Here is a 27,534-nt window from a genome sequence, read left to right on the forward strand (position 1 = left end):
AACACATCTCTACATACATATGCAAATGCATTATATTGCCTGAAAAAAATTGGGCTAACTGCGCAGTGTTGCCTTGAGGCAACGAATGAAAATTAACAGTTTTACTGTATAAATAAATTTAAAAAAGTAGAACAAACAATCAAATATGCTTCTTAACATATTCATGCACATACAAGTATTTTTTTGAATAAGTTTATTTCATTATAAACATGTAAAATAGTGATCTTTATCTTGCCTCCTAATCGAGATGTCTCTGATGTAGTGCAACTTGCAGAAAGGGGTCCTCCCCCCCCAAAATGAAAGTCACACTACCTTCAACTCATCATTTTATTGGAAAGAGATGTGTCTGGTAGCATTATTTGAAAAAAAAAGTGTTTTTTTTTTTGAAGGGCCAGTGTAAGGCATGAAAATGTGGTTTGTTGCCTCAGGGCAACGCTATGCTGTAGAGGGTTAATAATCATAAAATAATAAATGAAAATAATAAAAATAACAAAAACAAAAATAAAAAAAATAAAATAAAATACTTCCTTCCCAACAAACTACATGTAACCCTGGAGAGTTACTAAGGGTTTTAGTGTGTTATGAGTGATGTTAGTATTTTGAGTTCACTAAGTTAAATTATTTTGTTGAGAATTAATAAAATAGAAGATGTCTATAATGTCCTGATGGTCCTTGAAGTATACAGGGGGAAGTACCGCCTCCTGCCGTTCACTGCGTAGCAGCTACGGATATCAGAAAAGAGGGAGAGGAAGAAAAGTCCGTTTTTTTTCCAAGTGGAAAGCGTGGTTGCTTTATTCAGTCGGATTGTACGGTGGAAATAAACTAGCTGGAATTTGTTGTTCACCAGAAAGGAGTTTTGTTACTGCTCGGATTCTTCTGGGTGAGTTAATTTGTTGTGAACAAGAATATTGTGAGTTTAAGCCACTAACGATGACATGCTAGCAGCTATCGCGGCTATTGCTATTAGCCATGGCTGTACATATATGATTGTAAGGATTAAACTGTATGTTAGAGTTTGTTAACTTCCTATGACGCTGCATGTAAAGATTGTAAGTTATATGTTTGCTGTAGATGTTGATATGTTCCAATATCAATCCTTAGTTGTGTTCATTGTGAGGTGAATACAGTTTAAAGAAAATGGGGTTATGTTTCTTTGTAGTTGTGCTACAACGCTGCACCATCGCCATTTTGAAGCTCCAGGAGAGCCCATTTTGTTGGTTACTTTGGTAAGAAGTTATCATTGTCCATGTTTTGGAATATTCTGTCGTTCTTTCTGTATACTGGAAAGGTAAAATGCAAATTTGTGAGTATGTATAAATGACTAAATATAGATTTTTGAATGTTATTCTGACTGTGTTATACAGGTCAGGTTTTTTACTTGGGAGTACAGTTCAGTGATGATCCAGTCCAAAGATGGCGAGCCACCCCTCCAGGATCCTTGAGATAATTGTTTTAAGAAGAGAACTAAATTCTTTGGACGAGCCGTGAACTGTACCAATTCTACTTAAGTGGTAGGACAGATTTGCACCTCATTCCTCCTTTGCACATCCTGCAAGGAGAATCCTCATTGCTGGACTCACACTTAAGGGTGTCGGCTGACACGAGAGAGAGACTGACTCAAATCCCCCGGGGGTGTGTGTGTTTTGTTTATTATTTTCCGTGACTTGGGCCCAATTTTTCCTTTAATGTACTGTTATTGTTTTCATTGTATGTATGTGCAATTCTTTAATTGTGAATACAAATCAATCAAACCAAGTTCCCTGAGCGTTTCATTAGTCATCCACTTTGCTCCAGTAGTCGAACCTCAGCTATTGGCCCAACACACAGGTAACCATCTAAATCTGTATCCCAAGTGTTGAAAGGGGTGTTACATACAGGATCAGGCTTATACAGATGACTTGACTTCCTTACATTGCCAGAGTTTAGGGCAGTCATTTCATCAGCATAATGTTTTTTCTGCACAAAGCTCACTATAGCTTCCTCAGCCTTGGACAAATCCTCAGTTTTGAGCACAGTGTTCCATTTATCATCTTGTTTAACACATATTTGACTTCCACAGTGTGTCCAGCAACATCTGTCTTTTCGTTGTTTGCAGTTTAAGTCTTTCTTTTACTTTCAGGATCCATGCCACACACCTTTTTAATTTTGTCCAGCTGGAGAAGTACATCAGCAGCTTAGTAGTGGGACACACATCTTCTTTCAGCACAGCTGCACACATCAGGCCCTCCCCTTTTATTTCTGGGTCAGCTTCCAAATGGACAGATACACAATTCTTGCCTACAGGCCAGTGAACGACAGGTTTACTGAGAAATTCTGGACCACTGATCCAGGTACAAGATTTCAGGAAACAGCCAACCGTCATTCCTCAAGAGGCTGCATCAGCTGGATTCAGCTTTGAACTTATTTACCTGCACTGCTCAACTTTTGTCAAAGCATGAATGATGGAAACTCTATTAGCTACATATGTTTTGAACCGTGTGGTTGTGTTTGCAATGTACTCTAGCACAGTTGTGCTGTCAGACCAAAAGACTGATTCACTCAGATTAAGATTAAGTTCAACTGATAGCATTTTGTCCAAGCGCACAGCTAAAACTGCAGCAGCCAGCTCAAGACGTGGGATGGTGAGTTGTTCTAACGGCGCCACCCTTGCTTTACCAATAATAAAGGAAACACACGCTTCCTGCTTGCTATTAGATAGCCTAAGATATGATACAGCATACCCTGTTTTACTGGCATCACAAAAGTGATGCAGCTGTGCACCTTTTATCTCCCCCAATCTTTTGGATGTGACACATCTTCTAATACTAAACTTGTTAAGAAGAACTAAATCTTCAACCCATTTTTGCCAAGTTTGTGCCATTTCTGCTGGTATTGTCTCATCCCAGCCAAACCTCAGTTTACATAGATGTTGCAGAATTTGTTTTGCAGGCAGAATGACTGGAGCTAAGAAACCCAAAGGGTCATAAACGGAGCTGACATTGGACAGAATACCATGTCTTGTAAGTAGTTTGTCCTTGTTCACAATACTGAATGTGAAAACATCATGTTCAATATCCCATTGCACACCGAGAGCTCTTTCTGTGGGTAGCTGGTCCCGACTAAGGTCCAGCATCTTTACACCTGTGGCTCTATTTTCCTCCGGGATCTGACAGAGGACAGAGCGATCACTACATACCCACTTATTGAGCTTAAATCCCCCCTTGGCACACACCTCAGTAAGCTGCTGATAAAGTGAGACGGCGTGCTCAACAGACTGGGTAGATTTAAGACAGTCATCAACATAACAACTATGCCTGATTGTACGTATAACCTCCTCTAGGTACAGATGTTGGTTGTCATCAGCAGTCTTTAGTAGTGCATAGGTGGCACAGCTGGGGGAGGATACAGCACCAAAAATGTGGACTAACATTCTATGTTCCACCAGCTGTTTTGTGATGTCACCATCGGGCCACCAGAGAAAACGTAAAAAGTTTACGTGTTCCTCAGCTACTCTGACCTGATGAAACATCCCTTTAATGTCTGTCATAAGTGCTATTGGACCCTGCCGAAAGCGAATCAGCACACCTAATAAAGTGCCTGCAAATCTGGGCCTTGTAATAGCTCTTTGTTCAGTGATGTTCCAGCAAATGTTGAAGGACAGTCATACACAACACGCAGTGTTTTCTTGCGGGGGTTATAGACCCCATGGTGAGGTATATACCACACCTTTCCTTCCTCATGCTTCAATTTCTCTGTGGTATGATTTCTGAATGTCCCTCCATACTAACATTGTGCATGAATTCTTTGTATTCTTCAAAGAAAAACTGGTCCTTCTGAAAACATTTTAGCAGATATTGCGCCCTCTGCTGAGCCACCTGCTTGTTGTTTGGCATTCTTACTTCAGGTTTACGAAAAGGTAGTTTCAAGTAATAATGGCCATCTTTAAGCACAGCTGACTCTGACATTATGTTCATGAACTGTGTGGGAGCCAAGTTAAGATAGTTCATATGTTTTAGTATTTATATTTCGCTGTTGTTAAGCTTGCTTGTGTAATTAATAATTTAGGAAGTAAATGCATGTTTATGGTGGAACTACAATTATTTTATTGATGTGTTGGTTTGGTTATGTAGTACCATGAATACATGTGCCTTAAAGACTCGTGTTTATAGTAAAATCCGGGCACCACGGATGTATGCAAATTAGCGCAGGCGGTGCGGGAGGGGGGAGAGAGAAAAAGAGCTAATACGGCATAAGTGGTACGCGGCGGCAGGGTAGAACAGAGCCACACGGTTTTCCTACCGTAGTAGGTTATTTTGTTGAGGATAAGTTAAACCTGACCACTCCTGTAAGATGCAAACTGTGGAATAAATTTTTTGTTACATCTTTTCACGTCGGAGTCCCGTGGAGTTCTTTTTCCTCTTCAAACTGATGTACGCGAGTGAAGCACGGGAAAACTGGTCTCATGGCTTATACATTTTGTAGGAAAACCCGCTCGTTGTGGATTAATTCAAGCGACTAAGAAGGAAAGAACCCAAGATGCTGCAGCGACGAGAAACGTGAGTAAGTGGAGCTAATTCACGAGGAAAAAGTGCTGCGTCATTGTGGATGCTGAGTTGTGTGGCATGATTTTGGATGATAAAATAAGGAGTTTGTTGTTGCTATTCGGGAAATTAATAGCATGAACGAAGAAGAAGTCACAGTAGCAGAAATGGAATCTAGGGCGTCGAAAATCACACCTAAAGCTATGGAGGAAAAGCTGCAACGTGTTGTTAATTTACGGAAGGCCAAGCTAGCCAAATTAACAGGCACAGTGAAACAAGTGCGCCAGCTGATGGAAAATGAATGTGATGCCAGCCTAACAGAAGCAACACAGTTAATGAAGGATTTTAATGAGCGTTTTGGAGAGTTTTGTGATTTGAACACAAATGTTAAAGAGGTACTCCAGCAAATGCCAGAGGAGGATTTAACTAAAGACCAGGAAAAATGGTTTGAACCTAAGGCTGATTCCTTTAAGGCTTTTGCTGAGACAGCTTCGGCTTGGATTGATAAGATGGCCATGCGCGCTGTGGAGGCTGAAAAATGCAATGAAGATGTGGATCCATCTGACAGCATATCTAATGCATCTGTCTCAAAACGCAGTGATGAGGCATTTTCAGAATGTGGCTCCTGTGCATCGTCATCGGTGTCGTCCACACGCATGAAGGCAGAGGTGGAGCGAGCTACTCTATTGATTAAGGCATCATCTTTAAGACAGAAACGCTTGCTGGAGGAAAGGGAGGCTAAGCTCCAAGCTGAAAAGGATGAGTTAGAAATACAAACAGCTCTTGCAGCAAATGAGGCAAAGATCAAGATCTTATCGGAATATGAAAGTCGGGCATCCAAGGCATCCAGTCGTGTATCCACTCGGGATGGAATGAACTCCTACGTGGCATCGCATAGAGTTGGAGATTTATTTACTTCACAGCAGTCAAATAGTCCTTCCCCCACGCGAGAAAGACAAGCACAGAAGAAGAACATTCTCCAAAATGCACAGCAAACACACACTGTTACCTCCCAGCCATCGCAGACACCAAGTGCTCTACAGGATGTGGTCGAAGTGCTAACTAAGCAGCAGAAGTTAGCTACGTTGCCCCCGCAGAACATTTCTGTGTTTAAAGGGGACCCATTGGAGTATCGGCTGTTCATGCGAGCGTTTGAACATGGTGTGGAGGACAGAACAGAGAGCGACAAGGATCGATTGTACTACATGGAACAGTACACAAGTGGGCAACCACGAGAATTGATACGGAGTTGTCTTCATATGGAACCTACACATGGATATCAAACGGCTAAAAGACTGTTGGAAGAGCACTTTGGAAATGCCTACAAGATATCAGTGGCATACATTCACAAGGCTCTTAACTGGCCAACCATCAAATCAGATGATGGAGAGGCTCTTCATGCTTTCGGCCTCTATCTTACTGGATGTCAAAATGCAATGATGGATGTGGAGTACATGGAGGAGTTGGACAACACGGCCAACATGCGTGCTATTGTTTCCAAGCTTCCGTACAAGCTGAGAGAAAGGTGGAGAACATTTGCTTGTGGGGTCCTAGACAAGGCAAAACGCAGAGTCAAGTTTGCAGATCTGGCGGAGTTTGTCAATAAGCAGGCCAAAGAAGTTTTGCATCCATTGTTCGGTGATATAAAGGACAGCACCTTAAAGGTCCAAGTTAGAGGGCAAGTGGATGAGAGGTTGCAAAGGAGAAGTGGAAGCAGAAAAGGATTCACTACAGCTGCAACTATCACCACTACACAGGACGTACCCTCTAAAGAAAAGAACAAGGTCAGCGGAAATCAGGTGTGTGCATTTTCCAAACCCTGTCTCTTCTGTCGTGGTGAAGAGCACACCATGGAACAGTGCAAGAGGATGAGGAAGTCACTTCATAAGGAAAAGATTGACTTCATGCGAACTAAAGGACTATGCTTCAGCTGTCTTAAGCAGGGACACATGAGTAGTTCGTGCAAAGAAAAGGCAAGTTGTCAGGTTTGTGCGCAACTGCACCCCACAGTGTTACACATGAAGACAAAGCCCAGTGCTACAAGCAAAAGGGCAGCTTCTGAAGTGGAATCATTAGAAAGAGAAGACCAAACAGAGTCAATCGTGAATGGATTTGTTGAAATGGAAGCACCTGCTCACGCTGCAAAGAAAACAGAGCACATCTTGGCAATAGTTCCAGTCCAAGTGAAACCTAAAAGAGGACAAAAGGTGACACACACTTATGCTTTTCTGGACCCTGGCAGTACTGCCTGCTTTTGTACTGAAGAGTTAATGCATGAGCTTAACTTGTCTGGCAGGAAGACAAACATTTTGCTGAAAACAATGGGAGAAGAAAAGGTCGTCAGTAGCCACATTGTGTCTGGGTTGGAAATAAGCAGCTTAGACAGTGACGACTTCTTTGAGTTGCCAGAAATGTACAGTCACAGTGACATTCCTGCTTCTGCCGACAATGCTCCTTCTCAAGACTACGTGAACAGGTGGACCTACCTTCAGCAGGTGTCTATACCTAGGATTGAAGCAAAGATTGGACTGCTAATCGGGGCTAATGCACCTAAAGCTGTTGAACCTTGGCAAGTTATAGCCAGCGAGAATGGCGGTCCATATGCTGTGAAGACAAGGCTCGGTTGGACCATCAGTGAACCCCTCCAAGGACGCAGTTCACAAAAGGCAGCATGCGGACTGATTCAGGTTGCAGCAAACCGTATATCAGTTAGCAAATTGGACGAACTCTGGGACCAGCAGTTTAAAAGTGACTTCCCTGAGTGTGAAAGAAACGAGAAGCAAGAAATGTCAAGAGAGGATTTGCAGTTTCTGGAGATAGCGACAGAGTCAGCTACTATTGTGGACGGACATTACAGCATCGCTCTGCCGTTGCGGAACAAGCGCATTAAGATGCCCAACAACCGCAAAGTGGCTGAGCAACGTGCCTTACACCTAAAGCGGAAGTTGGAGAGGAATACTTCATTCCACGCAGAATACTCGGCTTTCATGAGTAACATCATAACCAAAGGTTACGCAGTGAAAGTGCCGGAAAAGGACCTTGGTCGTGACGATGGAAAGGTTTGGTACCTACCGCACCACGGAGTTTACCATCCCAAGAAACACAAGCTTCGAGTGGTCTTTGACTGTGGAGCATCGTACAAAGGCACCACCTTAAATGATCAGCTGTTACAAGGACCAAATCTTACCAGTACCCTTCTTGGGGTAATTATCCGGTTCAGACAAGAAGAAGTGGCCATCATGGCAGATGTGGAAGCAATGTTCCACCAAGTAAAGGTGCCTGATGAAGATTCTGACCTTCTTCGGTTCCTGTGGTGGACATCTGGTGACATTGCTCAGAAAATGGTGGAGTACAAGATGGTGGTTCACATTTTCGGTGCAACTTCGTCACCAAGCTGTGCCAGCTTTGCTCTGCGCAAATGTGCTGAAGACAACCGAGATCCAGACAACAGCCAAGCGGTCGACACAGTGCTGCACAACTTCTATGTGGACGACTGTTTGAAGGCAATGAGCTCAGAAGAGGAAGCCATACAGTTATACCACACTCTTAGAGCTGTATGTCAGAGGGGTGGATTCAGGCTCACAAAATGGATAAGCAATAGCAGAGGAGTTCTGTCTGCTATTCCATTAGAAGAAAGGGCATCAGAGGTTAAAGATCTCGATCTGGATCAGGACACACTTCCCATTGAGAGAGCGCTGGGAGTCCAGTTGTGTATTCAATCTGACAGCTTCAGGTTCAACTGAAGTTCAACCTCCACTCGGAGGAACCTCTTGTCCATTGTGAGTTCTGTCTACGACCCACTGGGTATCTTGTCACCAGTCACGCTTCAAGCGAAGAAGATTCTGCAAGAGCTTTGCAGGAGAAAGGTTGGCTGGGATGTCATCATACCTGCAGACCTAGCTCACCAGTGGCTCAAGTGGAAGACCCAGCTCCACCAGCTAGAGAGCATAAGCGTTCCAAGATGCTTTAAACCTGTGGGCTTTGGAGAGTCAGTATACAATCAGCTGCAACACTTTGCTGATGCCAGTGAAGAGGGCTACGGTACAGTAAGCTACTTGCTACAGAGGAACAGCCGTAACGAAGTCTACTGCGCATTCATGTTGGGAAAGGCAAGAGTGGCCCCACTTAAGCCCATTACAGTTCCCCGCATGGAACTTACCGCAGCAACCATGGCAGCACGCATGGACAGGGTTCTGACATCTGAATTGCAGCTTCCACTCCAACCATCTGTATTTTGGTCAGATAGCACCACGGTACTCAAGTATATCAGCAATCAAACAAGTAGATTCCGTACCTTTGTTGCTAACCGTGTGGATGCAATCTTGAAATGCTCCAGTCCAGAGCAATGGAGGTATATCAGCACCTCACTGAATCCTGCCGACTTTGCGTCAAGGGGGCTCCAAGCAGAGAGCTTCATGCAGTCCCACACATGGTTACAGGGGCCGGACTTTCTCGCCTGTTTCGAGGGGACACCAACAAGCTAACTGTAGAGAACCTTGCTAAGGCTGAAGAAGCAATCATTCGCTACTGTCAAAGGAGGACATTTTTCAAGGAGATCACTGCGCTTTCCAAAGGTCAAGGGGTAAAGAGGACTAGTAGTCTTTTCAAACTGAGTCCAGTACTTGAACAAGGCATCCTCAGGGTCGGAGGGCGACTCAGCAGAGCAGCACTACCCGAGGAGTCTAAGCGGCCAGCAATCCTGAACAAGGATCTTCACGTCACAAAGCTTATCCTTAGAGAAATACATGAGAACTTGGCTCATTGTGGTCGCAATCATGTTATCTCCAAGTTGAGAACAAAATTTTGGGTACCCGGTGCCAACTCTGCAGTAAGAAAAATACTCGCTAGGTGTATTGCCTGCCGGCGTGCGCATGGAGTTGCAGGACAGCAGCAGATGGCTGACCTACCCCGAGACAGAGTTCTGCCAGATGACCCTCCATTTACTAACTGTGGAGTGGACTACTTTGGTCCGTTCGAGATCAAACGTGGTCGAAGTACGGTGAAGAGGTATGGAGTCATTTTCACCTGCCTAACTACTCGTGCAATACACTTGGAGATGGCAGCATCGCTGGACACAGATTCCTTCATCCACGCTCTCCGTCGCTTCATATCCAGACGAGGCCAGATAAAGATCCTTCGTTCTGACAATGGAACTAACTTCATTGGTGCAGAGCGTGAACTTAAAAGAGCCATTGCTGAATGGAATGTGTCCAAAATTGAAGACCACCTAAAACAACAAGGCATTCAGTGGACATTCAACCCTCCCTCAGGACCCCATCATGGAGGGGTCTGGGAGAGATTGATCAAGTCAGTGAAGAAAATCCTAAACGTTACCTTGAGGCTGCAGACGCTGGATGAAGAGAGCCTGCACACACTTCTGTGTGAGGCGGAGGCCATTATTAATAGTCGGCCAATAACTAAAGCGTCCAGCGATCCAAATGATCTGGAAGTACTCACTCCCAATCACCTGTTGCTTCTCAGGAACAAACCATCTCTTCCTCCCGGACTGTTCGACAGGCAAGATCTCTACGCAAGAAGAAGATGGAAGCAATTGCAGTACATGTCGGATATATTCTGGAAAAGATGGGCAAGGGAATATTTGCCGCAACTTCAAGAGAGGCAAAGGTGGACCCGTCCATCTCGCAACTTTTTGGTTGGAGACATTGTGCTTGTTGTTGACGATACAGCCCCACGCAACTCTTGGATTACAGGGAAGGTAATCCATACCATCTCGGACAAGGCAGGAATGGTGCGGCAGGTTAGGATCAAAACCAAAACGAGTGTACTGGACAGGCCCATTACGAAGATTTGCCTTCTGCAGGAATCGGACTGAAGTAATCAGCTGCAGAGACTAAAGTTTGTGTACTTTGGCTCCACATGTTTAATTTGGTAATTGTGTAATAGAGTCACAATTAGGGGCCGGTATGTGGGAGCCAAGTTAAGATAGTCCATATGTTTTAGTATTTATATTTCGCTGTTGTTAAGCTTGCTTGTGTAATTAATAATTTAGGAAGTAAATGCATGTTTATGGTGGAACTACAATTATTTTATTGATGTGTTGGTTTGGTTATGTAGTACCATGAATACATGTGCCTTAAAGACTCGTGTTTATAGTAAAATCCGGGCACAACGGATGTATGCAAATGAGCGCAGGCGGTGCGGGAGGGGGGAGAGAGAAAAAGAGCTAATACGGCATAAGTGGTACGCGGCGGCAGGGTAGAACAGAGCCACACGGTTTTCCTACCGTAGTAGGTTATTTTGTTGAGGATAAGTTAAACCTGACCACTCCTGTAAGATGCAAACTGTGGAATAAATTTTTTGTTACATCTTTTCACGTCGGAGTCCCGTGGAGTTCTTTTTCCTCTTCAAACTGACGTACGCGAGTGAAGCACGGGAAAACTGGTCTCACGGCTTATACAAACTGTTTATCTTCTACAGACATTTCTGCACGCTCATTACACTGGTTCTCCACAAAATCTTGATTATACTGCTTAACCAGTATTTCCTCTTAACTACTTATAGAAATGTGGTTTACCCGGACAAAACTAGCATCATGCTCATCCTGTTCACTACCCTGATTGAGTGGCCCATTGACAACCCAACCAAGATGAGTTAGCACAGCATAGGGTCACTGTTAATGATTCTCCAAGGTTCCAGCGCTTTGGGAGAATTCACACCAATAAGCAGCCCAATGCCAGCATTTATCGGTGTCAACTCAACATCTTTTAAGTAAGGCCATTTTCTTAAGTCTTCTTCTTTAGGGATATTTTCTTTAGTGACAGGAATAGCCTTTTGAGTGTACACGTCAGGCAACCTCAAATACTCATTCTGTTTTAATGCAGCTACTTCCATACCAAAAAGTTTATAGCTACTTACTGGCCTTTCCTGACCCATAGTCTTTAACATGATTTCCACTTTCTTTCCAGATGCATTTAACTGCATCATCAACGCCTCGGTGCAAAAAGTTGCAGAGCTGCCGGGATCAAGAAAGGCGTACGTACCCACAACCTTCGTCCCATTTTCCAACTTCACTTTCACTGGAACAACTGACAAGGCACATTCATTAGACCCGGCCCCAGTATGGCTACCAAAGTTCAAAGAAACAAGAGCGTTTGAGACTGATGATTCTTTACAGTCAGCTTTAGCTGCTTGCCACTGCCTTTCTTTTGAGTCTATGTGGAGAACAGTAGGGTGATTTTATTACAGGTGTGGCACATCAAACGATGTGGACAAGTTTTACTCATGTGCCCTCTCTGTAAGCAACCAAAGCATAAACCTTTACTCTTAAGGAATGTCACCTTTTCTTTGTTGGCTTTTAGTTTGAATGAGTCACATACGTCGAAAAAATTATTTTGGTTACAAAACAAGCACTGAGTTTGATCTAACCCTTTGTCTTCATGGCTTATTTGAATCCGTTCTAGTTTGTGTTTGTCACTGTTCTGTTCTGAAACTACAGCAACAGAAGTAGCAAAGCTACTGCTTTTAGTTTTAAATGGTGACTTTGATGGTTTTGAAGCCATCTTTTCTTTTGTGTTTTGAATCTCTCCAAAAACAGGATCTAATGCAGCTCTTGTTTGCTTTCCAAGAAAATCAAGAAGATCTTTAAATCTTGCTCTGCGATTGCACTTTTCTGTTATATCAACGACTATTATTTGCCATCCATCACGAAGTCTAAAAGGCAACTTTGAAACAAGAATCCTCATATTGGTTGAATTTTCCAGCTCATCAAGAAACCCGGTTTCATCCATTGTGTTGAAGCCGCTTCTTAGAAAGAATGTGTAAGCTCGTAATGCTGAAGCATCATCAGACTTTAAAACTGACCAATTAAGAGCCTTGTCTATAAATGCAGATGTTACCTTTGCTCTGTTACCAAAGTTCCACTCAAGCTGCTTTTTTGCCTCAAAATAAGCTGTCTGTGGACTCATGTGCATGCAACTTCTCACTAAAATTCTGGGCTGTCCTGTGGTAAACTGTTCTAAATAATAAAGCCTATCCTGCATGTTATCAGTCTTAGTTTCTATTCCTTGCTCAAACGCCTTAAGAAAGGATCTAAAATGCAAAGGATCACCACCAAAAACAGGAATTTCTATAGCTGGAAGTAGTGACAACCTCTGTTGTTTTAAAAGCATCTCAGTAATCTCATTTTGCTTTCTCGTGATCTCTGTTAGGGCACTGCTGTGAACATAAACCTGAGAAGAGATTGGCCTTGGGCTCTCCCCTTCTGGTTTAACCTTAGCAGGTGTATGTGTCTCTAGGGGCATTGACAAAGGTGAATAAACTAAAGGGGCTTTCTTTGTTCTTGGAGCCTTTTGAGCTGTAGCAGCAGGTATGAACTCAGTAGATGTTCCAGAAGGAGCTGTAATCCTGCCTTCTGATTCAACCTCAGCCCTGGATGCAAGGCTCTGCTGATCCTGAGCAGAGGTGAAAATTTGCATTTTTGCATCAGCCTTAACCAACTTAGTTTTCTTAAAGCCAATGCTTCTTTTCTTGCTTTTAATTGAACTTCTTCCAGTTCGAGCGCATGTTTTTCTTGCAGTGCGTCCACCTCCGCTTTCAAAGCGGCTCTTTCCAACTCAGCTTCCATCAGTGCCATTGAAGCCGCACGCCAGCTTTTACTCCTTAAACTTAAGGCTGCAGTAACATTACTGGGTGCTTTACTAGAGCCCTTGCTCACAGGTTTAGCAACTCGTTCAGAAATCTTGTAGCTCGTTTCTTGCGCTACTTGTGAGACACTATCATGTGGCGCAATGTCACTGTCATGAGATGCTACCTTTGATTCAACGTTAGAGGCTGCAACTTCATCCTCTTGTGGATCAGGATCTGCATTTATCCATGTGTCGATTTCATGCAGAAAGTCTTTAAAACCGATCAGCTTAGGTTCATACCAATCGCTGTGATCTATTTCCTTTTCATCATCGTTCAGCAATTTTTGAACTGCAGTCTGTACGCCCATAGACTCTCCCAAATAATCATTAAATGTTTTCATGTGTTCATCTATGGAAGCTTTTGATTCTCCAGCATCAATGAGAGCATTAATGGCATTTCGGTTTTTTGTCAGAACGCCAAGTTTCACTCTGCGTTTTTTTTATTAAATTAAAAAGCTCTCTTTCTTGTTCCTCCATTTTAACCACAAAATTCGTTTCACAAGGTCCAAAAGATAATTGCTTAATACAAATGTTTCATGTTGCAGCTCAGCGTCTCGGCTCATCCAAACAAAGTGTAGAGATTAGAAAAATATTTTGCTGGTATTTTTGCTGCTATTTTTTATAATCATCATTACCATTCCATTAATTGTTAATATTGATATTGCATTTAGATGTTTAAACACACTGGCACCCAATTAAGCTTTTATTACAGGTGCAGTTATAACCACTTTAAACTGTTGAGTTGAATCTATAATCTTAAATGTTTATATGCAGACTGCATTGTAAAAGAAAGGCCTAACGCTGAGTATACTCAAAATAAGACAGGAAACTGCATGCTTTGCAGGAAGTGAAACCGAAAGTAGAGTCTGAGTGCAAGTTATTCTGAGGAGCAGTTTGGATGATGCTATTATCTTTTATACTTTTACATTCTTTGATTAAGTTTTAAGTAGTACCATTTAAGTAAGACATTTATTCAATATATTACACATATCAGTTTCAGTTGTGTACGTGCTGGCCTTTGTCTGGGGAGAAGGTGAGAGGTGAGACAGAGTGCAGCTGTGGTTATGACATAACCACACACATACATACACATAGTAGTAGGCTCATTTTGTGGTAAAGAATTCAGATTTAATTTTGCTATAACTGCAAGAGTGCCGGCGTACGCAACTGAGCTGTTTCAGGAAATAGATCTGCTGATTCCAGCGATAAGCGACAGCGGTGAGGCGAGCTGTGGGGGAAGCACCTGCCGTGAAGGTGAAGACAATGTTCTTTTTAAACTATGTTAAAAGTCATTGTGGTTTTGGATTGACGTATGCATGTAACTGTGTCTGCTTAATGCAGGAAGGGGCGTTGTATTACGCCAACCCTATAAAACCTTTGTTTGAGTATTGTTAGACAAAGATCAATGCTGTCTGCGTACAGGGTTCATCTCTCCGCATGTGTCATTAAATCTTCGTCTAACTTCACCCGGCCGGATCAGTGGTCATTATTTTGTATTCCTCCTTTAATTTCTAAACCCAATAAAAGTTTCTCATTTACTCACGAACTTTGCATCATTTTCTCAGTCCATTCTGCGAAGATCCAATCTTTCAAGTCCAATCTTGCAAGTTTTCCCAGCTCCCAAGTTGACATCCAAGCGAGTCAAATGATTTTTTGACTTAAATGTCACGGCCTTTTATGTTCCAAGCACCAAAAAAGTCCAAGAAAAGGCCGTGGGTGGCAAGGGGAGGTTTGTTTTAGAACGCACTTCTGACTCCATTGTTTAAAAATCATATGCCGTTTATTTCGTGGAAAATTATAAACAAAAATCAACCAAATAACTTCTTAAAACTTAAGATTAAACGAAAGTTAACTTAATTTGCTTTAACAACTTCAAAAGTGGACAAAAAATCATTTTCTAACCCTCCCGTCTTCCCATCTGACATTTGGCAAACAAAAACAAAAACATTTACCTCACCCCTCCAGGGTGCTCTTAATGCCCTGATTAATGGGAGGGTCCATAAGCTAATAAACCAATCACTTTCCAAAAACATTTCCAAATTAATTACAAATTTACTTAACAAAACTAGGTCAGTATATTCTTACAACTTTAAAGAAAGAACTAAAATGAATACAAATTGCATTTTATAAACATTCAACAAAAATGGCCACAACAGAGTACTAATGTTTTTATTTGGTAGTTCAGTGAAAGTGTGCTGTCCTCGCCCTGAGTTCCTTAGTTTCACCGGCTAGACAGCGAGATAACGATCCTTCAATAATCAGACTTATTTCCCTTTTTTGTGCTGATTTATTGAAGAATGTCCTCTGACCATTGCCTTTTCTTTGACCATTGTAAAACTGAAAACATGCTAAATATTGTATTAGCTAACTAACATCGCAAACTAGCTTGTTACATCCTTACTGCAAGCTAACAGGATAAAATGTTCATACCTTCTTAAACGTACAAATTATCCCACCAACTTTAAGCAAAACAAAGAGACAATTATTATTTTATCATCACTCATACTTAAGGACAAATCACGTCCAAAGCAACAACATTTTAAGGTCCCTGTCAGCTTAAAACAATAATACTTCTGCATTACGTTCAGCTTTTTTCTTTCTTTTTTGTAAAGCAATCAAAACAATATTACAAAGCAGCCACTAGAGGGAGCTCTGGGGCAGTTTACAAAACTGTATAAGCCACCGTAATTTATAAAAGGCGGAACAGAAAGGCTTCAGTTAGTGAGAAAAAAAAAGAAAATCTGCGTTCACGTTTGCAGTTTTGTCTTGTTATACAATATTTGAAATTTTAACACTACATTTTTGGAAATATTTGTGGGTGTTTTCTTGTTTGTTTTTGTACTACTTGAACACTAAAGTGGCCTCCAATGAGATGAAACTGCCAGCAGTGGCTCACAGTTTATTTAAGTTTGTGACCCCTGATCTCAGTGTTACCTTTATAATATTTGCATCCCACTGATGAAACTAGCTGCCCATCTTAACTGATGTTTGGAGTTCATGTGAGGGTTTTCATTTGCTCTGTCTTGTGTTACGGAATCAGTTTCATCCTGGTTCTTTTTATTCGTCGAGGCATCCAGAGACGGCACCGGAACTCAGTAGTTATTTGACAAAACCTTTATTCATCTTTATTCATCTTCATTTAGGCATGCACTTCTAGAAGGGAAGACGAGGCCGGTGTCCCTCTGCAAAATCTTCACCCCTTTGTTAGTTACAGCCAGCATTATAGAAGCGGCCGCATCATAAAACCCCCATGGTGTGCTACAAACTCTGTCTCTGTGTGTTTGCACGAGCACGTACCCACGTGTCTATGTGAGTGCACGTGAGTGAGTGTGCATGTGGATGTGTGAGTGTAACAGTTTAAGCACTGTGTGTGTGTGTGTCTCTGCGTACGTGACTCCCTGCCGGTTATAAAAGTCCATCTCCCTTCCAGACCACAGTTATCAAGTTACAAATGTTGAGACCCCCATCCAGGTATCCTCTGGGGAATTTCCACTCAGCATTAACTCCTCTTTGTCTTACTTTCACAGTTCCACTAGGGGAAGGGTTTCCTAAGATCTACTCCTAAGTTCATGACACAGTCAGGCCTTTATTTATATCCAGGGCAGTGTCAGTGTCTCACACTTCTATATTCTATCTAACACATTCCTAAACTCTAAAATAAGCTAAACATTCCTACAAATCCCCCTTTTTATCTGCCTTAAGGCAGATAAAACTAAACTAAATCTTTCACCATAATGTTTTCATACTGTGACTCCCCATTTCCCAAAAGTGGCATCATGGTGTCAGCCTATGTATCAGATTCTCCCACTGCACGATTGATGAGTCTTACAAACAAGGCTCTGATACAAGGCACATAACAACCCCCAATGTTGCTAATATTGCAGTAAAAACAGACAAAGAAACCATAATTGACATAATGAAACCTTTCCATTGCCCAAAGACAGAGGTCATCCATGCTTTCAGCGGGTTATCCACTCCCGAATACTCATGCATTGTGGTGGACAACGTCTTCAGGCCTTCCAGAACTCGGGTCACAGAGCCATCGGGAACTGTGTTATTTGGAATAAAGGTGCAACACATATCCCCAAACATCGCGCAAACGCCCCCTTTTTCTTCCAAGAACATATCTAACGCCATCCGATTTTGTACTGCCATTACAGATGTTGGACCCAACTGTTCAGCAAGCCCTTCAACTGCGTCCCTGGTAAGGTTCGCCAGTCTCAGGACATTATGTCATACCAGCGGTTCAGTGACAGGGTTAACGGGTTCTTCCCAATTGAAAAGTCCCGCTGAAACCCAAGCTTCTGCCACATGGTGTCCTTGTAGGGGCGCCACGTGCCAGAATACTACCCCGACATCATATCCCCGCCATGAACTGTTTAAGCCCTTACATTTAATGACAGCACAAAGATCAAATGTATACGAGATTGTGGACCCTTTAACGTAGTCCAAAACACTCATCTGATTTACCTGCTTCACTACGTTTAGTTCGCTTCACCGTGGCCTGTGATGGTGGAGTCGCCGGAGTGGATTCAGGTCTGTCTCTGGGCAATTCACTTATAAGAAAAATCACAGTTACAATAACAACAGTCACACCTAACACTGCCATTTCTCTCCAATTTCCCCTCAACCAGCCTAGAGAAGTTGACATGATGTAAATGTAGATGAAAGGCTCGTCTGTTTACATCTCTCCCTCACAGAAGGCTTCTCTGCAGAGCATCAAATCTGTATGGCAAAGCGACACACTTTAGGTGATTTTCATCCTTGGGAAAAGTGGTGTCAACTATTTCCCAGTCTCCTAGCATTTGTGCTGTTCACAGAATCACAATTCCATCGCTGGACTTCCTCTGTGCCGTCACTTTTGGAGCTTGGCACGCTCCCTTCATCCCTCAGGTTCTCACGTTCCAATGCTGCTGAAGATTTTTAAGGCAGAGCACGTCATACACCTTAGTTGTCTTCCTCAACGTCAAAGTCGACACTCTTTCGTTTTATTTAAGATCTTGCTGTGCAGAGTCTCCTCATGACCATCTCCTGGAAGCACCGCAGCACAGCTCTCTGTGCGATGTCTGCTTGTGCTAAAGATGATCTCTGATCCTCCTGAAGACTCTCCTGGCCTCAGCTCCCATCTTGTGGACGATCCCCTCAGCCACTCCTTCTCGTCATGGCACCTCATGACATCTACAGATTAAAAAATAACACTCCTCTCGCCACACGGCTTTCACCATGTGTCAACTCCCCAATGAGACATGTACAAGAATGTTGCACAGTCTCCCTAAAACAATCTCCAGGGTTTCCCACTTGGAGCAGCCATACTCCAACCTGTAACCCTGTGTAAAAACCAGCCAGCAGTTACATGTTTAGCTTATTTAACTCCCAGCTCCACCTGAAGCCTGTATCCTGGAAGACAAAGTCTTAAAGTTAAAACAACTACACATTTGCCACCAACTATAGATCATAAGAGTAATAAAGTATTCAGCATAAAAGACAAGTATCATGTGCAGGTTTTCTCAAATCATTAAATCACTATTATTGCCCTAATTTGTCCCAAATCATGAATCATCCCAATTTATTCCACAATTTAATTGGCAAGGTTAATATCGTTAACAAAAACTAACGAAATAATGAAAACTAGAAGTGAAAAAAACATTTGTGTCATACAATAGTCAAGGGTGAAAATGAAGTTTAGTTTCCAGATTTTTTTCTTGCTGCGTCTCATTATGCCAGCAGGTGGCAAGTACGTTAGTCAAGTTGTCTGTGTTGCTGCTCCGTCCACGCGCAGAATCATGTCAGGAAAAGTCAGTAGAAAGCGCCAGAGTCCAATTTGGGATTACTTTGAATATGACTGTTTTGGATAAAGCAAGTGTCTTGTAGTGGAAAGAGACAAATTATGAGGGACATTTCTAAAGGGAAAAAAATCCCACAAATCTTAAAGTGCACTTGAAAAGCTCACACAAGAAGGCTAAGCTAGCTTACCTTGAGAAGGTAAGGGAGCACACTCAGCCCTCATCCCCAGAAACAGAAGCTAACACCAGGCAAGGCAGCGTGATGCATCCCGAGACAACAGGACTGGGATATCTACATAACTGTGTGAGTCAATTGCCTTCAAAAAGTTTATCAATTCACTTGAACCAAAATTACGAACACCCGGTGCTGCAAGAGTTAATAGTCTCATTGCGGCCATGATATACATTTTATAGTTGCCTGTTATCAACGGTTGTTCATCTGCCTTTATTCATTTATTTATTTATTTATTTAAAGAACCCATAGGTGGGAATGTGAGTTGTCTGTCTCTGCGTGTTAGCCCTGCGACAGACAGGCGACCTGTCCAGGGTGCAGGATATGGTAGCTGGAATAGCAACATACCCAAGGATAAGCAGAAGAGAATGACTGATATGATGAAACTGGGATTTTGTTACACTTAATTATTGCAAACACAACTAAAACTATAACTGAAACTAATCAAAACTAAACTGAAACTAAGGATTTTCAAAAAAATAAAAACTAAACTAAACTAGTAAAAAAAATTGGTAAAAACTAATTAAAACTGATATAAAATTGAAAATCTAAAGTCAAAACTAAATAAAAATAAAAACTAATGAGCCCCATATTAAACTATTCCATTAACACTGCATCTCTTATTTGTTTTCTCATGTCACTTGTCCCTTTCTGCCGAATCCTCTACATGCACTCTTAAAAAAAAAACATTAGCAACACACATGGATCATCCTGGTGGTCAGGCACAGGTCAACAGGTTCCAGAGGTGCTGCAAAAGGTCATAAAGTTAAGCCTGCTGTAAAAAGAGTGACAGCGGTTTCAACACAGGATGTGTCTCACACTACATTCACTTCTCCCCTGTAGTATTCAACATTTTCCCAAGAACACAGTGTAATAGCATAATCAACACACAGCATGTAAACAAAGTTCCCTTCACTCATAAACCCAGTAATCCTGTGGTAGAAAAAGCATTAACCATTAGTGTGTCCTGCTGTAACACATATCAAATCACTTGAAGAACTGTAATGCTGTAGAAAAGAAAATGCAGATGTTAGCGCTGTGCAGATGTATACACACTTTCTCACAGTAACTTCTGTGAGCAACACAAGCCCATGAATAACACCCCCTGGTAGATTCACAAACACAGTAAGAGGCATTTCAAAGGTTAAATCTGTACGGCCAAAGCTCTAGCAACGTCGGATGTTGCTGTCATCTTTCTGCTCCTGTAAAAAACACACATAGATTCATCCACCTTTTTGTCCTGTCTAGGTGGAGGTTAACCTTGAGTAGTGATCAGGTCAGTTCAAGTCTTGTCAGCTTTTGTCAGCTTTTACCGGTCAGTCAGTTTTTTTCACTCATTCAATCATGCATTCATTCTTTCTTTGCTGGTAGTGGAAACTATCGTTGCATTTTCATTTCCACCTTCAGCAAAATGACGTCATTTCAAAAAGAAAAAGAAGAACTTTAGATCGGATTACCTCGCTGTATCCTTTTTGGGCAGGGACTCTCATTTTCTAATTGTCCCAAATAAGTGGCTTTCTCCAGAGCCCATTGTAATTTTGGAGAAACTCACTTACAACGGTTTTCTCGACATGTCTAAGCACTTTTAATTCCTGTCGTGCAGATCTGCTTAAAGAAAAGAAATTCACAAACAGAAATCAGTGCACTGTTCAAAAAATAAAAATAAAATGAAAATAACAGATAAAACTGAAAAACAAAAGTAAATAAAAATACAGAAGCCTGGTCTTAGGACTTGTCACAGAATATCCTTTCTCTTATAGGTGAAAACACACCAAATCTAAAACTTGGTGCCATGGTACAACCTTCCCCATACATCAGAAACAAAAAACAAAACTAAACTAAAACTAAAAATCTGCTAGTTTTACTCATTGAAACTCTGGCTGCAGGATTCTGTTCACCCCTGCTATCATATTCCCCAAAATAATACTAATTCAGTCGTCTTTGTATCACTTCTCAACCCACTCAATAAACCAGACAGGATGATGGTAACAGTATTGCCTTCTTAAAATTGTGTTTGATTCTAATGAGCTTCATTACGTGTGTGTGTGTTAGTCGGGTTAATACATTTTCTATTTCTGTGTGTCCTTTTATGTACCTTCCCCCTTTTTCTGAAACAAAACTCCGTTCACTCCAAATTTTGTTTCAGAAACATCTGAATGAAAATCTCCGTCATAGTCAGGCACAGCTAAACCCCAAATGCTTGCAGGTTACCATTGGCAACCACGCTGCTTGTTGTTAACCCCTTCTACAAATACCCTCTTTTGATGTGTGACACTTTGTGTATGATTTTGTGCTACCTTTAGTACATATCATGTGCATGTGAGGTGTTGCCTTTCCTTTTCTCTAACAGTAAACTTGCATACCTCAGTGCTTGTCTTTCTCCCCCTTTTGTGGTGGTCTGGACACTGTAAATCCTCCACTTCAAGGCAGTCGTTTGTCTCCCCTGGATTTCTTAACCCAATTTGATTCCCCACACTAAAACAGTATTCCTCTGTCCTCACCTGCTCCTTTCTCTCACTCCGTTCTGTTCTCCCACTTTGCAGTCTAATGACAGTCAGTTCTCTTTCAGCTTTGTCCTGTGCATGCTCCCACTGTGTCTTTCATTGCCATCTTGCTCCAAACATGGCAAATGTCAAACTCCTCTTCTCAAAAGTCCTTCACACACAATGAAGTTTGTCCCGATTCGTGTTTGAGGTGAGAGACAAATGACTGCAGGTCCAATGTGCGTCAAAGCAATGATTTTATTAAACACACGCGCGTGTGGGGAAGATGAGCACTGCCACACAATCAGCGTCGATCTCCCCCGAACAATAAACGAGCAGTTGTATTTGTACTATCAGGATATCAAAGCAGATAGATAATATGCATCAGTTACATTCATCCCAACCTTGGACACCCTAAACAAGAACAGCTCCTTCCTCTACTCCTCCACCAGATGCTTCCTGTTATTTTACTTATCTCTGGAATTAAACAGCAAAACAAGTCTACATAATGTGTGTGTGTTTGTGCAGGCAAACTATGTGTGTCTTCACCTCAGTGCATGACCTCACAAACAAAGACGTTTTAGAGGCATCCTTCCTGACTTACTCTGAGTCATATGTTACCAAGCAAACTCCAATGCAGCAGGTTGCTGAACACACACAGGCCTCTATTCTGTTTCTAAGTTATATGTGGTGTATTGTAAGCATGTACGCAATTCTGTCATAGCTCGGGTCACCTTAACTTTCTCAATTGATCGGCCAGACATCGCACTGCCCGTAGCTTCAGACCATTAATTAACTTGACCGAGCTTCAACTCTTTAATAAGCACAACAATGCATTGTGTATAACATGAATACAGTTGCACCTGCAATGAAAGATTATTATGTGATTATGACAACACCTGAAATACAGACTTTAATGTAATATCCATAAATGCTTTGATAAAATGATGATGATAAATGATAAGTGATGCAACAGTAATAATATTGGTTATGAATAGTAACAGTAAAATAATTTCTAATCTCTACAAGTTGCAGCTTGCTGGAAACGCATCTCTATTCATCCAATCAAGATGATGGATCTTCTCTTTCTGATGCCGTTTGCCCATAGTGCTGCTGGACCTCTCTGCTCTGGTATTGTCTCTTGGACTGCTGTCCACTGTTGATGTTCATGCTTGTGCTTCTGGAACTGCACTCTGTGTCTTCAGGGAGAGATTAGCTTCCTTGGAGCTTGCTTTTTCAGGATGAGGACGGTAAGCGGCAAAACAATTCAGCCAAAATTCGGGCTGGGTTTTTCTATTTTTTGTTTCTAATGATCTTAACCTATAATTTTCTTCCGACTGCCGCCCATGGAGAATTGATCCAGGTCCGTTGCCCACCTGTAATCGACAGACTGAGAGACTTTCATTATTCACTGTGACTGCATATGTTTTCATCACTCCTAAAGCAACACATCTCTACTTATTTTGTTTTGAACTCTACTGACTTTAAACCCCAAAAATGAAATTTTTATTTGATCTTAACCACAAACACAAAAAATCTTCTTGATGTTGTTGTTAATTACTTTCATCCACACCTCTCCAAATTATGTTTTCTTTTGTGTCCAGCGGGGGACGAAGGTGACCTGTAGTGTCACTGCTTCCCCTAGTTGGAGACAATTTCCCACTCACACTTCCACACTTTTTATTTTTGTTTTTTTTTTTTCATTATTTTCTTTCTCTTTTTTTTACCCCATTGTTTTACACCCACACATTAACCTGTTAACTCACTCCTCCAACCTCATTCTCCTTTCACCCCAACAGCTCTCATGCAGTCCACAATGAAAATCTCCATTCATCCTTGAATACTTGATCACCTTTAAAAGTGTTGACCATGTCCACCTCCAAATCTCTTAATGAACTTTGGAGGTGGACTGCTATCAAGCTCCTCAGATAAAAGCTAAAAGCTCCCAATTTACTTTAGTCCAAATACATGAATTCAAACTGTGGTGATAACTATTTATCATCAATATGAATGTCTGTTCCCGTCCAACAAAGTTGTTACTACATACCATATCGAGCAGGGCTTCCACTTGACTTTAACTTCTTTTTCCTGAAAAACATGATATAAACAAACAGTTAATTAAGAAAGACATGCAAGTTGCATACAAAAAGGAGCTTATAAACATTTGTGTACTATTGAATGGCTCAATATATTATACAATTAGTTTACAAAAACATAAGAACCACTACAATGCTTGTACTGCCAGCATCGAGTGCATGTCAGCAAAGCAACACTGCTTACATTGTGGCTCACAAGCAAAACTAACTGAAGCAGATGTTACTGAATGGGAAGGAGCACCTCCACATCAACCACTCCTTCTGAGCATGATGTCAGGAGGACTTTAAAGAACTTAAACATCAGGAAGGCAGCATGACCAGGTTGTATCAGGTGGTATGTTCCTATTTAATGCCCTACTTGGAGCGAAATCCAGACTCAATGGCTGAATTAGCTTAGATTCATCAAATACAAAAGCTCATGGATAGTCAGTCAGGCACAGTTCAAGTCCGGGAAGTCCAAAGATGCAAACAAATCTGCACAACAGCAGGCTAAATTACTTACATTTACAACTCTCCTCTCTACTATCTGTTCATATTTGAAAATCTTTTGTGTACGGTGTTTTTGGCATTCTGAAAAATAACAAATGAAATATTTACATGAGATCTGTAAGACTGGAGAAAATGCAAAAATTAAGAAAAAGAAATCTTAACAAACTTAACGAACCTGTCATGTATTTCGTACATTTACAATACCGTAACATCTAACCTTTCCTTGTCCTTTTTTTGTTTGGGACATCCAAGGTGTACGCCGTAGAAATTGAGGGAAATGCAGGAAGCGGAGATGAAGAGGAGGATGCAGAAGGAAGCGGAGATGGAGAGGAGGATGCAGGAGGAAGCGGAGATGGAGAGGAGGATGCAGGAGAAAGCAGAGATGGAGAGGAGGATGCAGGAGGAAGCAGAGATGAAGAGTAGGACACAGGAGGCTGACAGAGGGAAGATGTTGGTTCCGGCTTTAAATGCAAAATAAATTCCTCGTTTAGAGCCTCTGGGTCTGGGACTGGTCCAGCATCGACACTGTCAGCAGAGGATGGTCCAGCTGCTGGTGTAGAACTTTTAGCAGGAGGTGAAGCTTGTAATTCTGCAAATTTTTAAATATTAAATATTCATTAAAATGGGTTGAAATAATGTACAGTACACATAAACACATAATAAGTAGTGATTTGCATGTTTTCAGTTAGGTTTTTACTAAAGTTACAACTTGTAAATATTGGCATCAAATAAGTCATATCACACACACTCACTGACCCAAATCATTCAGTACAAGTGCCCTCGGGGGTAGTGTGACATCTGTAGTGCTTTTCTACATTGTACATTAATAAATTAATGAGTGTGACTATAAATCCAGATAGCTAATGACTTTTTTCCTCTGATGACACTACTTTCCTGACTTTGTAGTGCATAACATTTGACACTTCAACCTAGTACTGTGACTTATGAGTTTTGTACAATGGTGATGCTAACTACCTCAGGGAGGCAATCAGGTAACCTCTTAAAAAGTATATAAGTTATTTAAGAATCTTGGTGTTCATATTGGTAACATTATATAATATTTGTTATACTAGAAAGTCTCGAAGAGAATTATCAGGTCAGGTTTTCGTGAAGATTTTTAAAATTACATTTGTATATATATGAGTGTGAAAGACCATATTATACACACACACACACACACACACAAAATTGTTCAGGTGGGTAACACCAGAGGTTCAGTATGGCTAGCTTTGGTGATGTGAACGCCACATGGGGAGGTAATAAGGCATATATAACACTATTTTCATGTTAGCAACAGTACATGTAGGGCAGCTGTCGCCTCACAGCAAGAAGGCTACTGGTCTGAACCTTGGCTGAATAATAGAATAGAATAGAACAAAATACAGTAGAGTAGAGTAGAATAGAATAGCTGGTGACTGTTAACTATCCTCATCTTCACCATCTTGTTTGTCTCTGTGTACCCCGTGGTGATCTGCCTACTTATCTAAGGTGTACCATGAGTATCACCCAAAGACAGCTAGGATAGGCTACCTGATAAGGACACCTGGTTACAGATAATGGACAAAGCATATCTTACTTCTCAGAAGGTGTTCATAAAGTTTCCTCATCTTCATGAGGATGTCACGTGCAGCACCTTCCGCTGGTTCGATGTGAGTGATCACGTCCCCTACTATACGGCCCTTACGGTCAAACTGTCCAAGAAACAGAATTGGCTGGAAGCCCAGGGCATGTAGTTTTGAAACCTGCAAGAACAACAAAGAAAAACATATGCAGCCAGTCTTTCATGTAAGCAAATTGATGTATAACAAACCTTTAAGTTTCACATCTTTGTTGTTTTATTGTTGTAGATAGTTAAAAAGTATTTATGGTGACCCAACCTGTAAATGTATGATAAAAATCCATCGTGAAATGTTTTGTCTCTCAGTTAATAGCCGATTAAATTAAAAATCAGAAGTAGCTTAAATAAAAATAGTTGAAGTTTTTTCTAGTTTGATGTCTTTAGTGTGATGATGTTATTCTGATGTGAATAACTTTTTTATTTATGCTCTTTTATGTGTATATACATGTCTTGTTAGTTTCTTACTTCATGATATACAAGAAAATATTGACAACTGTGATTAATAAAGAATTGTCTAGCAGACCAACCACTTATTAGATCAGAACTTTTAAACTTACTGACAACTGGGCTGAATTAACCACCCTGCTCGCATTTCTGTTTTTTTAACAGAGGCAGCCCAGTTGCTGTTTTTAAACTGTTCTTGTTTTTTTGTTTTTTTTTCAATCCCTCCTTTACGTTCAGGCTGCCCAGGCATCCACTGCACTGTTTGGAGCCTGACAGGAAGGGCATGGTTTGGTTTTTGACTTTGTCATTTCTGCAAATGAAAATGGAACATGTAGGGATTATTTCAGGTCTGTTTTGGTGAAATGGTTACAAAAATAATTTGTGACCAAAGAAATAACTTGTATTACGAGGCAGTATTACACCATATTTAGAAAAAAAAGTCAATTACGAGATTAAAGTCGTTAATATTGAGTTATTTACGAGAATATGGTTAAAAAAAACTGAATTATTTACAGTAAAGATACATTGCTAAAATAGAACAGTACTAACATTAGCTGGGTGGCCAAGCAAGTGTCTTACACATGAGAATACATCACAAAAAAAAATTTAAATAAACTTTTGCAGAAGTAGTTCTCTTGGTACACAGACTGCTCTGTGAAAACATTTCAAGTTTAATATCAGCTGATTAATATTTCAGTGAACATGCAAATTACCCACAGTTTATCAACTTACTTACTTAGCTAGGATCTGCCTCGTGTCGAGTCGAAAAATTCGCTGCAGGACCGTGAGTTGAAAGATACATTTACTACGACTCCCAAGATGCATTGCAGTATAAACCATCCAATCGCCTTGCTTAAGATCTGTTGACGTGTCGCTAAAGGCGATAAAGGATAAATATTGCAATTTGTAAAAAATAAAATAAAATTTAAAAAAATTAAATTTGCAATTACATAATTAAAGACTGGGCCAGTTTATTTTCGTATTATCGCTGGTTATTATTTTAGAGTAAATAAAGGAATAACGGGTAGCACCAAGCTCTTGATTATCTTCATTTCCATAGCATTATGGGTAGTGTGCAGTTACGGGATTAGTGCGCCGTTAGCGTAAATTGATCTGATTGGTTGGAGCTGAGCGCATCTAAAACTAACAGGTGTGGTGAATGAATCTATAAATGTCTCTTACGTGTGAAATAAAAATAATAAGCCCAACCAAGTATTATGTACA

General features: G+C 41.1%; 1 protein-coding gene and 1 long non-coding RNA gene across 3 annotated transcripts; one reads left to right on the forward strand and one right to left on the reverse strand.

Moving 5' to 3' along the window:
* Positions 1–740: 740 nt before the first annotated feature.
* On the forward strand, positions 741–1,667 carry LOC120438500. The gene is made up of 3 exons (XR_005611951.1): positions 741–880; positions 1,160–1,226; positions 1,365–1,667. It is a non-coding gene; the product is annotated as an uncharacterized LOC120438500 (long non-coding RNA).
* A 21,084-nt stretch (positions 1,668–22,751) lies between these two features.
* LOC120438481 (pectinesterase inhibitor 10-like) lies at positions 22,752–27,101 on the reverse strand. 2 transcript variants are annotated; one of them, XM_039608883.1, is made up of 5 exons: positions 27,043–27,101; positions 25,825–25,990; positions 24,466–24,837; positions 24,262–24,329; positions 22,752–23,751 (listed from the first exon to the last, which is right to left on the reverse strand). In XM_039608883.1, exons 2-5 carry the CDS (start codon positions 25,859–25,861, stop codon positions 23,665–23,667), a joined length of 564 nt encoding a protein of 187 aa, XP_039464817.1. In that variant the 5' UTR covers positions 25,862–25,990; positions 27,043–27,101; the 3' UTR covers positions 22,752–23,664. The 2 variants fall into 2 exon arrangements, with proteins under 2 accessions (XP_039464817.1, XP_039464818.1); XM_039608884.1 differs by having other exon boundaries at positions 27,047–27,077.
* Positions 27,102–27,534: the final 433 nt, after the last annotated feature.

This window comes from Oreochromis aureus, linkage group 3 (genome assembly GCF_013358895.1).
Source record: "Oreochromis aureus strain Israel breed Guangdong linkage group 3, ZZ_aureus, whole genome shotgun sequence".
NCBI lineage: Eukaryota > Metazoa > Chordata > Actinopteri > Cichliformes > Cichlidae > Oreochromis > Oreochromis aureus.